At 49.3% G+C, this 12,488-nt stretch overlaps 2 protein-coding genes across 2 annotated transcripts; both read right to left on the reverse strand.

The window, feature by feature from the left end:
• Positions 1 to 618: 618 nt before the first annotated feature.
• On the reverse strand, positions 619 to 906 carry BKA67DRAFT_653110 (uncharacterized protein; the record flags this gene model as incomplete). Its single annotated transcript, XM_046106297.1, has 2 exons — positions 619 to 778; positions 830 to 906. 2 exons carry the CDS (start codon positions 904 to 906, stop codon positions 619 to 621), a joined length of 237 nt encoding a protein of 78 aa, XP_045964034.1.
• A 3,212-nt stretch (positions 907 to 4,118) lies between these two features.
• BKA67DRAFT_511138 (ion transporter) lies at positions 4,119 to 10,600 on the reverse strand (the record flags this gene model as incomplete). The annotated part of the gene is made up of 3 exons (XM_046097383.1): positions 4,119 to 4,626; positions 4,677 to 6,523; positions 6,578 to 10,600. 3 exons carry the CDS (start codon positions 10,598 to 10,600, stop codon positions 4,119 to 4,121), a joined length of 6,378 nt encoding a protein of 2,125 aa, XP_045964035.1.
• Between the last annotated feature and the right edge of the window lie 1,888 nt (positions 10,601 to 12,488).

The following is a 12,488-nucleotide window of genomic DNA, read 5'->3' on the forward strand; positions in this document are numbered from 1 at the left end:
AGTTGGAATGAGGCGATAGCAGAATTTTTTATGTCCACTCCAATCAACTACTTCTGATCGGCTTGGGCGAATAAGAAGATCCAATCTCGTGTATGACTATGAGGTATGGGCATGGTGAAGTAGCATCATCATCACCTCAAAGGAAGAAGAAATTGGTTTGATCAAAGTAACGAGCAACATATTTTCATAAGCCGTAATGTGTTTGGCTTCACTCCATGACATGTAAAGATAGTACACCCTAAGCATAATCTATGAGTACCAAGTCCAGTCCAATCCAAGCCGTGCAGTATTCCTGCAATTGTGCAAACTCCCCTTAAGCGCCGATGATCCAGATGCGTGCATGATTTGTTTCGTGCACACGTATCATAAGTCAAGTCCCAGAATAATTTCCGTCACATCGTGCCCCGTATCCAGTCGTGGGTTTGTAGACCAGTCCAGGGCCGTTCCTTGCTCCTGAAAGTGCAGATATCCCTAAAGTCGCCATTGAGGCAATGATGATGCGCATGGCATAAGTCGAATGTAATGTACGGGGGACCAGCAATCTGGAATCGAGATTGATGGTTAAAGCCCAAGTAATGACCATCATGGTAGATGGTGTAGCTGTGAAGAGCGTGGGGCTTAGAAAGATCCCATGCGCTCCTCTAGCCCGCCCCAGTAGACAACAGGTCTTGGCTCAAGAAGGTTGAGCTCTGAACCGAAGCTCTTCCTCTCCTCCTCCATCTCCACGAAGGAAGGCTGACGAGATAGCACGCTGTTGATAGTCTCTACTGGGGAAGAGCTGTTGGACGTGAAAGAGTTGCGTGAGCTGGTGCTACGCGAGGAGGCTGACGATGCACGGCGAAGAGATGTGCGGATGCCTGTGGCAGAGAAGCGGGAGCGGATGCTCTGAAATCGTGAGGTCTGCATATTGGCTCGTCTGTTGTATGAAGAGGCTGAGGAAGATGAGTGGTTCCGGGACGCAATGAGTGGTTGACGGCTGAGGTGGACTGTCAAGATGGTTGGGGTGAATAGTGAGGCTATCTTGTTACCGAAGCCAGGGGTGTGATTAAAGTGATGGAAAGGCTCAGCCTGTATTGCACGAATTGAAGAAAGCGAATGGCGAAGATTCGGATTTGATTGAGAAAAGATAGGACGGCTTATCACAAGGATACCACGAGGAGCGCGATCAACGAGTGGTCGTGTGAGACAGTTGAAGATGGTCGGCAAGGAAGGAGTTCGTAGAAGCTGGACGCTACACAGAGAGTCTGGCTGAGAAGAAACAAGCAAGTGCGACCGAGAAAGAGGCCACTTATTATGTATATACAGTAGGATGGAAGAAGGAGCAGTACGTCCTGGGAACAAGGGGCCAGGCCTGGAAATAGAACGTGGACTGATGGTGGAAGATCAAGAATGTACTGGGGCAGTATGGAGCAATAGTCGCGTCCAAGGGCGCAGGGGAGGTCGATGCATACTATGCAATGCACCCGTCTTGAATCCGGATCCAGGGGTGTGGATCATACGCGGGTTCATGCGCTTCAGCAGGTTAAACCTAGTCAGGCGAGTTCTCCAGGTCCACTGTGGCTGGAGTTGTGCTTTTTTGAAAATGACAAGTAGAAACTCTCATACTTCAACGATGACCTGCCAAGTGCATCTACTACTGCACTGCAGGCGTGGAACCAGTTATCATTTATGAAAAAGGAGACGGTGTCCATAAGCCATGGCAACGTAATCGCAATACTTCAGTGCCAAGTAATGTTTGGCATCTGGCTCACTGGAAGCTGGTAAGGCGGGTGTCGTCGTGTGGAGCAATGACAAGCCTCACAAGGCAGTACATACAGTATGTAGTATGAAGTCAACATTGGAATCGGACAGATGAGAATGTTTCGGGTCGTGGATGGGGCTATGAAACAGACACTCCCTGGGTAGCTTTGACCTCGACATGTCGTGTCAAATCTGTAGCAGGCACCTTGTCTGATATCAGTGAAGTCGGTCGGGATGGATGAATATCTGAACAACTCCTGCTGCAACACGGATTCATGAAGCAAGATGGTTGATGGGTGCGTTTGAGAATATTCCCAGCACTCGTGCGTGGGCGTGGGCGTGGGAGGCAACGGAAACAGGAGAGTAAAGCCAAAAAGGCATAGGTGGTGTTCCTGATGTATGATCGGCATCCGGGGCCAGGGGCTTGCGGGCTTGCAGGCTTGCGGATGAGTTGCTGCAGTAGGATACCAAGTGTCAGAGGACAAGGATGCTGCAGGGCCCGCACAGCTGTCGCATCGTTTCATAATTTATTGGAGACGACGGTCATGATGCAGGTCGCCTGCAGACCACAAATGTTTCCAGAATTGCTGTAAAACCTACAGTGCCAAGCTGTAGACTCACCTGAAAGCTTGATTAACGAATTCGTCTCATTGATTGCTGTGGCAATGTGCCGTTCGTTGGTTGCGAATATCGACGCGAGCATGTTGACTGCTGAGAATAAGATTCACTTGCAGCGCCATGTCTCAGCAGATTCCGTCAAAGGGTGGAATTAATTGCCTTTAATGAGCCATGGCACAACTCCCGAACACGTTGAACGGGCATCCGAAGAAGAACAGGGAATACCTAACACAACTTCAACAAAAGACTCACAAATGGTTGGCTAGCATTCGGCTTCTGGGATAAAACTTTGAGCTGCCCTTATGCAGGTCCGGCGGGGAGAACTTTGCTCGGTTGTACTTGCGAAACAAAACCAAATTTGACCAAAAAAATAACAATAATGAAAGAAAAAAAAAACCCCCCTCCGACCAACCCATGACTTGCGCAGACAAGTGTCGTTATCTCAGTAAGGTAAGCCACAGCCCACCGTTGCGTATATAGTGAATTCGACATGACGAGTACAGCGTCCACGCCAGATCTGCCAGGTGCTAGATAATCGAACGCTGATGTTGCCGGTTTACCGCTAAGGTCAAGCTAGCTCCACTCAACACCAAGGACTAGAAGGGCCTAGTCTAGACAGGAGAATCGTGAGATTTTAAGGAAACCTTATTGAGTCAGGATTCAGCTTTTCACGTGAAAATGGAGAGAGGGATAGCCACCACCCCTCCAGCAGAAGCCAGTCAGTGCGCTTGATAACGATTCCTGCAGTCGTCGATCAAACCTGGTCCCCCAGTTTACTTCCCCAGCATGAACAGCCAAAACCCTTCTCGTCCTGTATTTGGTACTATACAGAGGCGGATTGTTACTGCCTCAGGTTTGTGAGGGAGCAGGATGGCTAGGATGGTTAAGACTTCGCCAACTCAAAGACGTGATGTCGGAATGGAGCGCCTCAAGTTAAACACATCAAGCAAGGAAGGAGCTTGTTAGTCAGCAGAATGGAGCTCCTCGAAACTGCCGCGTAGAAAGCTTCGTAAGGCTTTCGATGCATAATCGTTCCAGACCCCTCAAGGTGTGGACGGCCTTTCGCAGCGGTCAGCATCGCAAAGGTGGCTGTGCTTGCTACCCACACATGTGCGATTTTATGCAGCACTTACGTACAAGTTCAGGCCGAGTATGCTTCATCTTTGCGCAAGTAGATGCCTTTTTGCAGCGAGAGCATGGAAGTTGAATTACAACTAGGCTAAATTCGCGACTATAATAATGTGTGGTTGGAAAGCGTATACTTGACTCGATAGAGACCTCGAGTGAATTATGTATGCCATGACGTTCGCATTCAATAAATGCTATATCTATCTATATAAGCAAATGTTCACATCTAAAATCTTGGGTGAACAAAAGTTCTGGTATCTACCCCATCTCCGCCACCTCTCATCCAAACATTGCGGTACCAAAACCATGGGTAAAATATTGTAACAAGTCGCTTGCTCAAGGAAAAAAAAAATTTTGACGGTGAAACCCATGAATGACCATATGCGCCGTTAGATGCTGGTGAGCCCCATTACCGCTACTTCTTCATGTCTCGTTCATCCAAACTATAGTCCCCATCTGCCACCATGGCAGAATGTCTTTTTACGGACATAGTCGAGGCGTTGTTTTGCCGAGGTACCTGATGAACATCTCTTTCCTCCTTTTGTCAACTTTCCTTCCCACATTATCTCATTATTATTGTATACGATATTACAAACCGCCAGGCAGACCTATTGTTTGTTTGATCTCGCTGGCTAATATTGGCTGTAGTCTTGTTTGCGGACAGATTTCCGTACTGTCGCGCTGCGCCGGATGCTCTCCACCCAGATAGAGTCGTCGAGTAGATCTCTAACCTGCGCTGGACTCACGGAACTACCACGGCGGCTGCTCTGCCCAGAAGAAGTTCCGGGCTCCTGGAGCTCGAAGCTGAAAGCCGAGTTATCGTGGCGATGGCCGGGCGTGGAAGGTTGTACTCTGGGTAAGCTCAATGGATGCTCGTAGTGGGCATCCATGTTGTGGATATCAGTGCTAGAGGCCCAACTACGGTGCTGTGGTCGCACAGCATTGGAGGCTGTCAAGAAATCCGAAGAACTTGTTGCAGCTCTTGAGCGAGGAGTGACAGCTACTGTTGCCCTCTGCGGAGCCCTGTGCTTCGCGTCATTGTCCTCCACAAAAATGTCCGGCACATCCAATTGTGGTATATCAGACATTCGTCCAGCTCGCTTCTTGTCAAGATGTTTCTTGAAATCCCTAGCCCAGTATCTGTTGTGCATGTTAGCGATATTTGTAGTATTTACGCACAAACCACTTACAATGTGTCGAAGAAACCTAGAACAACTCTTCGACGAACTTCTTCCTCAACACGTTGCAAGCGCGCACGGCGCCGCAAGAATTCTTCTAGCCTCAAGCTCTTGCTGTCGCTTATGATGTTGTAGTGCGCCAATATCATGAGAACAGTCGTGAAAGAGATGCCTCGATCGGGATCTGCCGAAACCATAACCTCTTCGTAGAAAATGTTGAAGCGGCGGCGACGTTGGCGCACTTCCTGAATATCAATCTTCGCCAAGCGTTCATTGAGTTTCTGCACGTCAACGCCTGCGAGTGCACTTTGCGATGCAATAGAGGCATGTCTTGCCTGTGGCGGTTCGCTGCGGACGTCTTCCAAGATCTGGCGGACAGAGTCTTCTGATTTGTAGATACGCATCTCAAATACACCAGATAGCTCTGCCAGGAGTTTGGGAAATGCTTCTTTGCTGATAAAGCCAGTACCCGCCGGATCGACACTTCGCCATGCCTCCTTGAAGCGGCGAATTTCATTGCGATCGACAACTGCGAGTCCACTTGAGCGCTGGTAGACATATGAGAAACTTTCGTAAATCAAGGAGATGAACAGATTGACGAAGATATACATGCTGATCAGGTTCCAGGCAATGAACAGACCTCTAGCCCAGATCGCACTGCCACAGTCACTGTCAGAGAATTCCGCAGATTCAACACAAAGAGGTGGCTCGATCATTGCGAAATCTTCCATGACCTCATTCCAACCTTCTCCACAGCTCATCCTGAACAGGAGAATCATTGCTTTGGGGACTGTTCGGAAATTGATGTTGGCTTCCTCGCCCCCTCCAAAACGGGTCAAGCTGAAGGTCTGGGTGAACGCAATAGAGAAGACCAAAAAGAACACGAGCCATGTAGCCAAGAGATTGATGATTGTCGTCAAACTGGCGGCAGCTGTCTTGAAAAGCTGATCGAGGGCATCGTTCCGAGGTATAAGCAGTAAGACAATTGCTACAAGAAAGGTCTTATGCAGTTGCACGTAAATGGAGTAATCTTCGTTGCTGATCAACAGAGCCGAGGTTGCAAAGGCTCCTGTCACCGTAATCAAGGAGAAGACATCCCAGGAACTCTTGCGGAAACGAGTCCAGCCAAGCCCCACAATACGGATCACGACATTGGCGATGTAAATTAGTGTGAAGAGCAGGAAGGTAATGTCTCTTGTGCGCGTCCACCAATTTGGCTCCGGGTAAAATTCCAACATGAGCAGGACGAGATGCAGCACAAGTACGACCGTAACCGCGGTGTACCATTTCCCGCGTTTCTCGATGGCTCGTTTGTGGCACCATTTTTTCCACTTCTTCTCGGAGTCATCGTATGAGCTCTTCGATGGTGAAATCTGGCGGAGTAGCTTTCTCAGTTCAAGCCATGATCTCTGCTCGGTGGTGAGAAAAGCAACGCCTGTCAACTCGGTGTAGTTGCGCATGAAGACGGAGATGAACAAAGTCAAGACGAAGACTGTAGACAGGATGTTGAAAATGACAAGAAAAACTCCATTTCCTGGCGCGTTGTTGTCAGAAGGTTGAGTGCCTTTGCCGGTAATTGCCTGTACCGCGAACGACACATCGACCCAGCCTTCTTGAGACACAATCTGGAAGAGAATGAATAGAGCTGAACCGAAGTCGTCAAATGAGTAGAAAGGATTGTCGGCGACGCGAGGTGCTAGCATTGGCCAATCACCACTAAAAGGGGCAGCCTCGTATTCGCCAAAACAGTCGGCCAGATTGAATACATTGCCGTCGTTGCAGGTCACCAATTTTCCGTTGAAAAGAGTTACTGCGTATATGGCGAACGGGATCAAGAGAGACATGGAGACGAAAGCAGCCTGCCAACCCAGTTAGTGACTAGTAAATGAAGGAATTTTCACGTTGAGACTTACACCGAGAAGTTTCCATCCGGCTACAATGATGAGCGAATGGAACGTCTGTCGCGCGCTATCGCTCACATTGAGCAGACGCAAAGCCCTGAGAGCCTTGAAGGCGCCAACGGCTCTAGAGACGGCCCCGTCATTGGCTAGAAGTGTAATGACATTGATCCATAGTGTTATAAGCACAACTCCATCAATGATGCCCCAAGAACTCCTGAAGTAGGCATTGGGAGTGAACCATAGACCGTCGGCTATAACTTTGATGAGGGCTTCGACCGTGAAGAGAATAGCAAATCCCATATCTACCCATACGAACCAGTTCGTCATGTGAAAGTCATTGCTCTGCAAATACTCTTTCTGATACAGCGGCGTGGTCACACATGCAAGGACCACCATTGCTACAATGGCAGCATAAATGAATGCCGAGGAAACGTACCAAGCAATCTTATTCGGTTCTACACCATCGAAGCGCTCGCTGCCCCGGCCAGGGCCAACGATCTTCTGGCACAAACGACGCAAAGGATTCTTCGGCTTAAATATATGGAGGGCAGTGTTGTAAGTTGGATGGCGTTGCAGGTATTCCCGCTGGGCTTTACGTCTAGCAGCAGTAGCTGACACAGCTTGACGGGCCATGGCACGAGGGTCGAGATTATCGTTTGCGCCTTCAAATTTGAGATTCTGGTAAAATGGATTAGGTTCCTTGCTTGTAAATGCCGACCGGAACCGACCCCATGCTGACGAGAGCAGTCCAGGTCGTACGTCGCCAGTAGGGTGACCTTCTTGAGGCGACTGCGTTCCGTTTGGTGATTGTTGCAGTGGGTCCATGCTGTCGTCTAGAAATTCCCGCACGACAGCGTCTTTCAAGAGCATTTCCATGGTAGCTGGGCCATAATCGAGGGGATCCTTCTTCTTACGGTTTTTGCCAAAAGTGAAGATCGTGGACAAGGCGAGATTGCTGCTGTTGTTTGCCAATTCCTTCCTCTGCAAAAAGGCCTTGACCTGTTCTAGCCGTTTTTCGTCTTCGGATACATCGAAATTCTCCTGAATGACAGCAATGAACATGTTGACAATAATGAAGAAAGCGAGGATGAACCAGCCAATAAGGAATATAGCGCCATACCAGGAAGTACCGAGGTGAGTCGTGTATGAAGTAACGTTGTACAGAATGTCCGTCCAGTTCTCACTCGAGAGGATTTGGTACATGCCTAGAAAGGCGTTGTAGATATTATAGAATGAAATGTTGTTGAGCTCATCGTCTTCGTACATCGGTATTTCGCCTCGAAATAGCTGAACAGCCAGGATTGCCATGATGAATGTGATCAAGAACACGAATAGTGTAAGATTGGCTATACCAGCTGCATTTCCAAGCACAAGCAGAATAAGTTTGCGAGTGATTGGTACTGCTAGAACAATGCGGTATATCCTTAGGATCTGAAAGACCGTCAACCATGCGTAAACCTCCTGCTGACTGTGAATTGGAGGTAAGAGGATCACGGTTGTTGCAACTGCCAAGAAGAGATCAAACAGATTGCGATAGCTGCGATGGAAACCTCTCCAATTGGACGCAAACCGAATGACAATCTCTATGTCGAGAAGTGTGGTGACGACTATTTCGGTAGAGTTAATCAAAGCCTCTCGATTATTCCTTGCACTGCGGGAGGCCTGCACGAGCAGGTCAAGGGTAATCAACGCTATCCAGAGGAACTGAGTCTTGTCGTAGATCCTTTGGAAGGTTGAGATCCGCCGTAGTCGGTCCTGATCTATCTGAAATGGAACAACAGGATCCTGGGCCTCTCCTGTGAACGCACTAGACTTGCTCTCTTCTCGAATAACCTGAAAAGACGAGGTAATGACGGCGATCAACAAATTCGTCATCCACAACATCATGATCATGATCCCGGCACCAAAGAAGAGCGCAGCCGGGAGGTAGTCCGAGTTGGTAGTGTAATACATGAGGTCCGACCATGTATTAGCGCTCATGATAACGAAGACAAGCTCCATAGAATGGATGATGTTATCAAAATTTACCGTGTTGTTGAAAGGGCCGGTCGACTGCAGACATAGAGAGCCTCGAGGACATATATAACCTTTTGGACTAGCAGTACTATTGCTCAGATCTTCCAGACTGCCGGTCAATGTTGAGCTCCAAACCCATGATACAGCCACACCTGTATCGTTGTCAAGGTGTCCTCCACAAAACTGCAGGTCATTGGTGTATGCAGCAGTGATGTTAGTAGGGTCCATGGGGTCAATCCAAACACATTGCCGACTAAGACTGGACTTGAAACTCTGAATGCCAATAATAGCAAATAGTATCCAGAAGAACAAGATAAGGAATGACACCCGAATAAGTAATGGGGCTGCCTTCTTCAAACTTCGTAAAATGATTGCTGTACCGTTGGTCAAGGCAAGAAGCCGGACGATTCTGAGACAGCTCATCATACGGAAGATGAAGATATGGTATTGCATTTCAATGCCCGTGATACTGAGGACGAAGGTAATCCAGAATGACAAGATTGCCGTGAAGTCGAGTCGATTGAAGCCATGTCGCAAGAACGCTCTGCGGGCTAGTTGCATCCTCTGTGCCTCCTCGAAAGTTTCCGGTAATCTTTGTCCTTGCATGACTGTAAATGACCGAGTAAACGTCGACGGTCCGTAATGTTCCTGACGCAAGCCTTTGACAGACTTTTGACGTTGCGGTCCAAAGACTGCTTGGTATTGATCTGTCACAACTGCCCTGAATCCCTTCTTTCGATCAATAGTGCTATACTCTGTGGCGTTCAGTATGAACCCAGACACGATGATACGGCAGATAATCTCTAAAGTAAAGATGGTAAACAATATCAGCATTACCCAATCAGTCTTAGTTCCGTCCCATCTCTGAGGTCGTCCGTTGCCCGGATCAAACACATTTGGCGCAGATTCAACGGCCAGGAGGATTGCCTGCAGGACAATCAACGCGAGAATGAAAGGCTCCAAAATCGGGCTGACCAAAACATCACAGAGCTTCATTCTTATGGGATTGTCCGGGCCGAAGATGCCCAGTGAGCGGCCCTTGAGAGGATTCGCCATTGGCACACGTGGGCCCTCGAACATGGGCGGCTCTTCCACGAAGGTGAATCTTGGATCGCCATTCTTTTCTGGAGGATAGACTTGGGACCGATATGAGGTATCAACGGATAAATGACTTGTCTCCTGTGGTATTCGGCCATCGGCACTTGGAGACCTCGATCTGGATCGCGCTCGGCGCTGGTGCTGTTCTATGGTATCTCCATCACCACTGATGTTGACTACACGCTGGGACATGGCCCTAACAATGGACCCAGCTCGGTATAAAGCCGTCCCTGGTGAGCGCGATGCCCGAGGATCCAGAGGAGCCAGGTTCTGACCATAACTGTGGTGTTTGCTTGCCTCGTAGTCCTGGCCTAAACCGAACCCAAGCATCTTGGTATTGCGGGGACTCAGCCGCGAATCGTCTATATCAGATACTGTCTGGAAGCTGGTCCGCGACGGTGATGGAGCTCCAACATTTGGGGTGGCCAGAGAGCCTGAAATTGGCTGGGCTGCAGTGGCCAGAGGTGTGTTATCCGACTCGAAGTACTCGTGATTCGTGGGGCCATCGTAGTATGGAGACGGCGCCGCGTATGGGTTCGGCGTGGATGCAGAATCTCGAGATAGAGGAGGCGCAGGAGGATGAATCTCTGGCGGTAAGGCGAACTGCAATGCGGCAGGATCTATGGGTGAGCCAGGACTTAATTCTTCGTCAAGGTGAGAACGATAGTCTTGTGGTTGCTCCCAATATGTCGATAACCCTGGCAAGTTGGTAGCCGCTGACGGTACAAGTCGTTGAGTATTGCGCGCGCTTGCCAACCCTGGAGTCCCTTCCCCTTCCGCCTCCCCTTCCCCTCCACCATACCGATTGCCGTATTCATATTCGCCAGGCGGTCTCGAGAGGTTCTGCAACGGTATCGATTGCGACGGAGGGGATGACGGATCTTGCTGCGCATGGTGGGGTGACTTTGGTTGTCTACTCATGGTGCCGTCGTGTCATCCAGATGACACAGGGGCCAGATCAGAGCAGGCAGAGCAGGACGGAACAAATGTGGTCGTTGCAAAAGATGCAGGGCGTAATGCGCAAGCGCGGCCGGATGAAGGTTCAAGACCAAAGAAGTTGCATCACAGCAGTTCTTGTTCGCATTTCTGTACCGCCTAAGAGAGAATTGGATCACTTGGTCAATCAATCGATCAATGAATAAAGAATGCAGGCGTCGTGTCTTGTCGGCGCGAACCGTGGCGTGGCGGCGTGGAAGTGAGACCGTGGGGTCAGTATTGTCTAGCGAGGGGACAACTTAAGCAAGCCAAAGCCAAGAAGAAGAAGAAGATGCAGCGGGTCGATCTACAACTGGTTTGTCGTTGCGTGTGATGGCTTCTGCCTTTCACGATGGACAAACAAAGCGAGTGGCTAGGCAATGGGTATTGATGAGGATTGTGTGAGTCTCTCAGGGTGATGTCAGATAAAAATGTTTCTGCAGACCAACTACGTTACGGAGTATATTACGAGAGACCAGGACCCCAACGACGACGGATGGATACCGATCAGCTCGGGCGTGGAGGGTCACTTGGGAGGGTCGCTGGGAGGGTCTCCCACTTGACACGAGGGATCACTGGAGACTTTGGAGCTCAGACGTCAACTGTGCCGTGCCGATAACCAGCAGCACGACCAGCAGATCTACACACGTACTGTATTATCTCCCATCTTTACATACGGTAAGGTATCCGTACAGTATGTATGGAGTAGGTACAGTATGTAGCTTGACCACGTTGCAGGCAACCCAAGTCGTGTTGCGCTTGTACAAGACGGGTCTCGGGCTTGTGAGTTCCCAGGCTTGCCAGGGCTGCCAGGAGGCTCAGCCTCTTGCAGACTACCCGACTTGCGCAATAGGGCCCACCAGCTAGAGGCAACTTGTTGTCTGTACCATGTAACGCTCACTAGTGTTCAGTAGTTTCGACATAGCAGTTGTGGCCGTGTCGAATCGCATCATCCTCACATTTGGCCATGGCGGTTGTAGGTAGGAATAGGTACAAGCGTGACGGCCGGGTCCTTTCCAAGACGTGACCACGCTAAGAGATAAGTCCGACTGATGCATGAACTCAGCGGCCCCTGACAGTGATGGGTCCAAAGCTTGGCTTGGCTAGTCGTAGGCGGCGATCAACCAAACATTTGCTTCGAGCTAGGGGGGGGCAGAGCACCACACACGTTGCGATTTCGAACCTTTTTGCGTTTACCTAAACTACAATGATGTTGATAATGCGATGGTTTCTACGTAGTGCCATCCATCTCTCTGCGCCGAGCTGTCAATCATACCATTTTCCAGGAGGCCGAGTGTGTTATTTTTGCAGAAGATAGAAGATTTCATCTACGCCGTATCATGCAGCCCTGTTTCCTTCCGGTGCAAAACGTCTGCTGTTGGAGTCTGAAACACTGCCACCTTCAACTTGGCGGATGCGCATGCCGTGGCCACTTGGCCCATTTTGGTCTTGGGCGGCCCTTCCGAGAGAGATAGAGAGAATTAGTGAGAGAGTGAGAGAGAGATGGTCTTCCCTTATATGAAGCAGCTACGCACATTACTCAGTATACACAGCTAGCTAGCTGTGCTGTGCTACTATGGTTACCAAGTGCAACCTGTGGTATGTAGATTTTTTCTTAAAAATTTTTTTTTTACCAACATCTATACTAGAGGAAAAACAAAAGAAAAAAGGAGAAGAAGAAAGAAGGGAAAAAGGAAAAAGGCAAAGCAGGCAGTCTCTAGGAGCGACGTATCGAAATGGTGACTACATTGCGACGTCGGATGTGATCGCATGTCTGTCAAGCGCAGGGCAAGCTTCTGTCTTGACCTTGAAAGAACGCTTTTACATCTGTATC

This window comes from Truncatella angustata (genome assembly GCF_020726525.1).
Source record: "Truncatella angustata strain MPI-SDFR-AT-0073 chromosome Unknown BKA67scaffold_1, whole genome shotgun sequence".
Taxonomy (NCBI): Eukaryota; Fungi; Ascomycota; class Sordariomycetes; order Amphisphaeriales; family Sporocadaceae; genus Truncatella; species Truncatella angustata.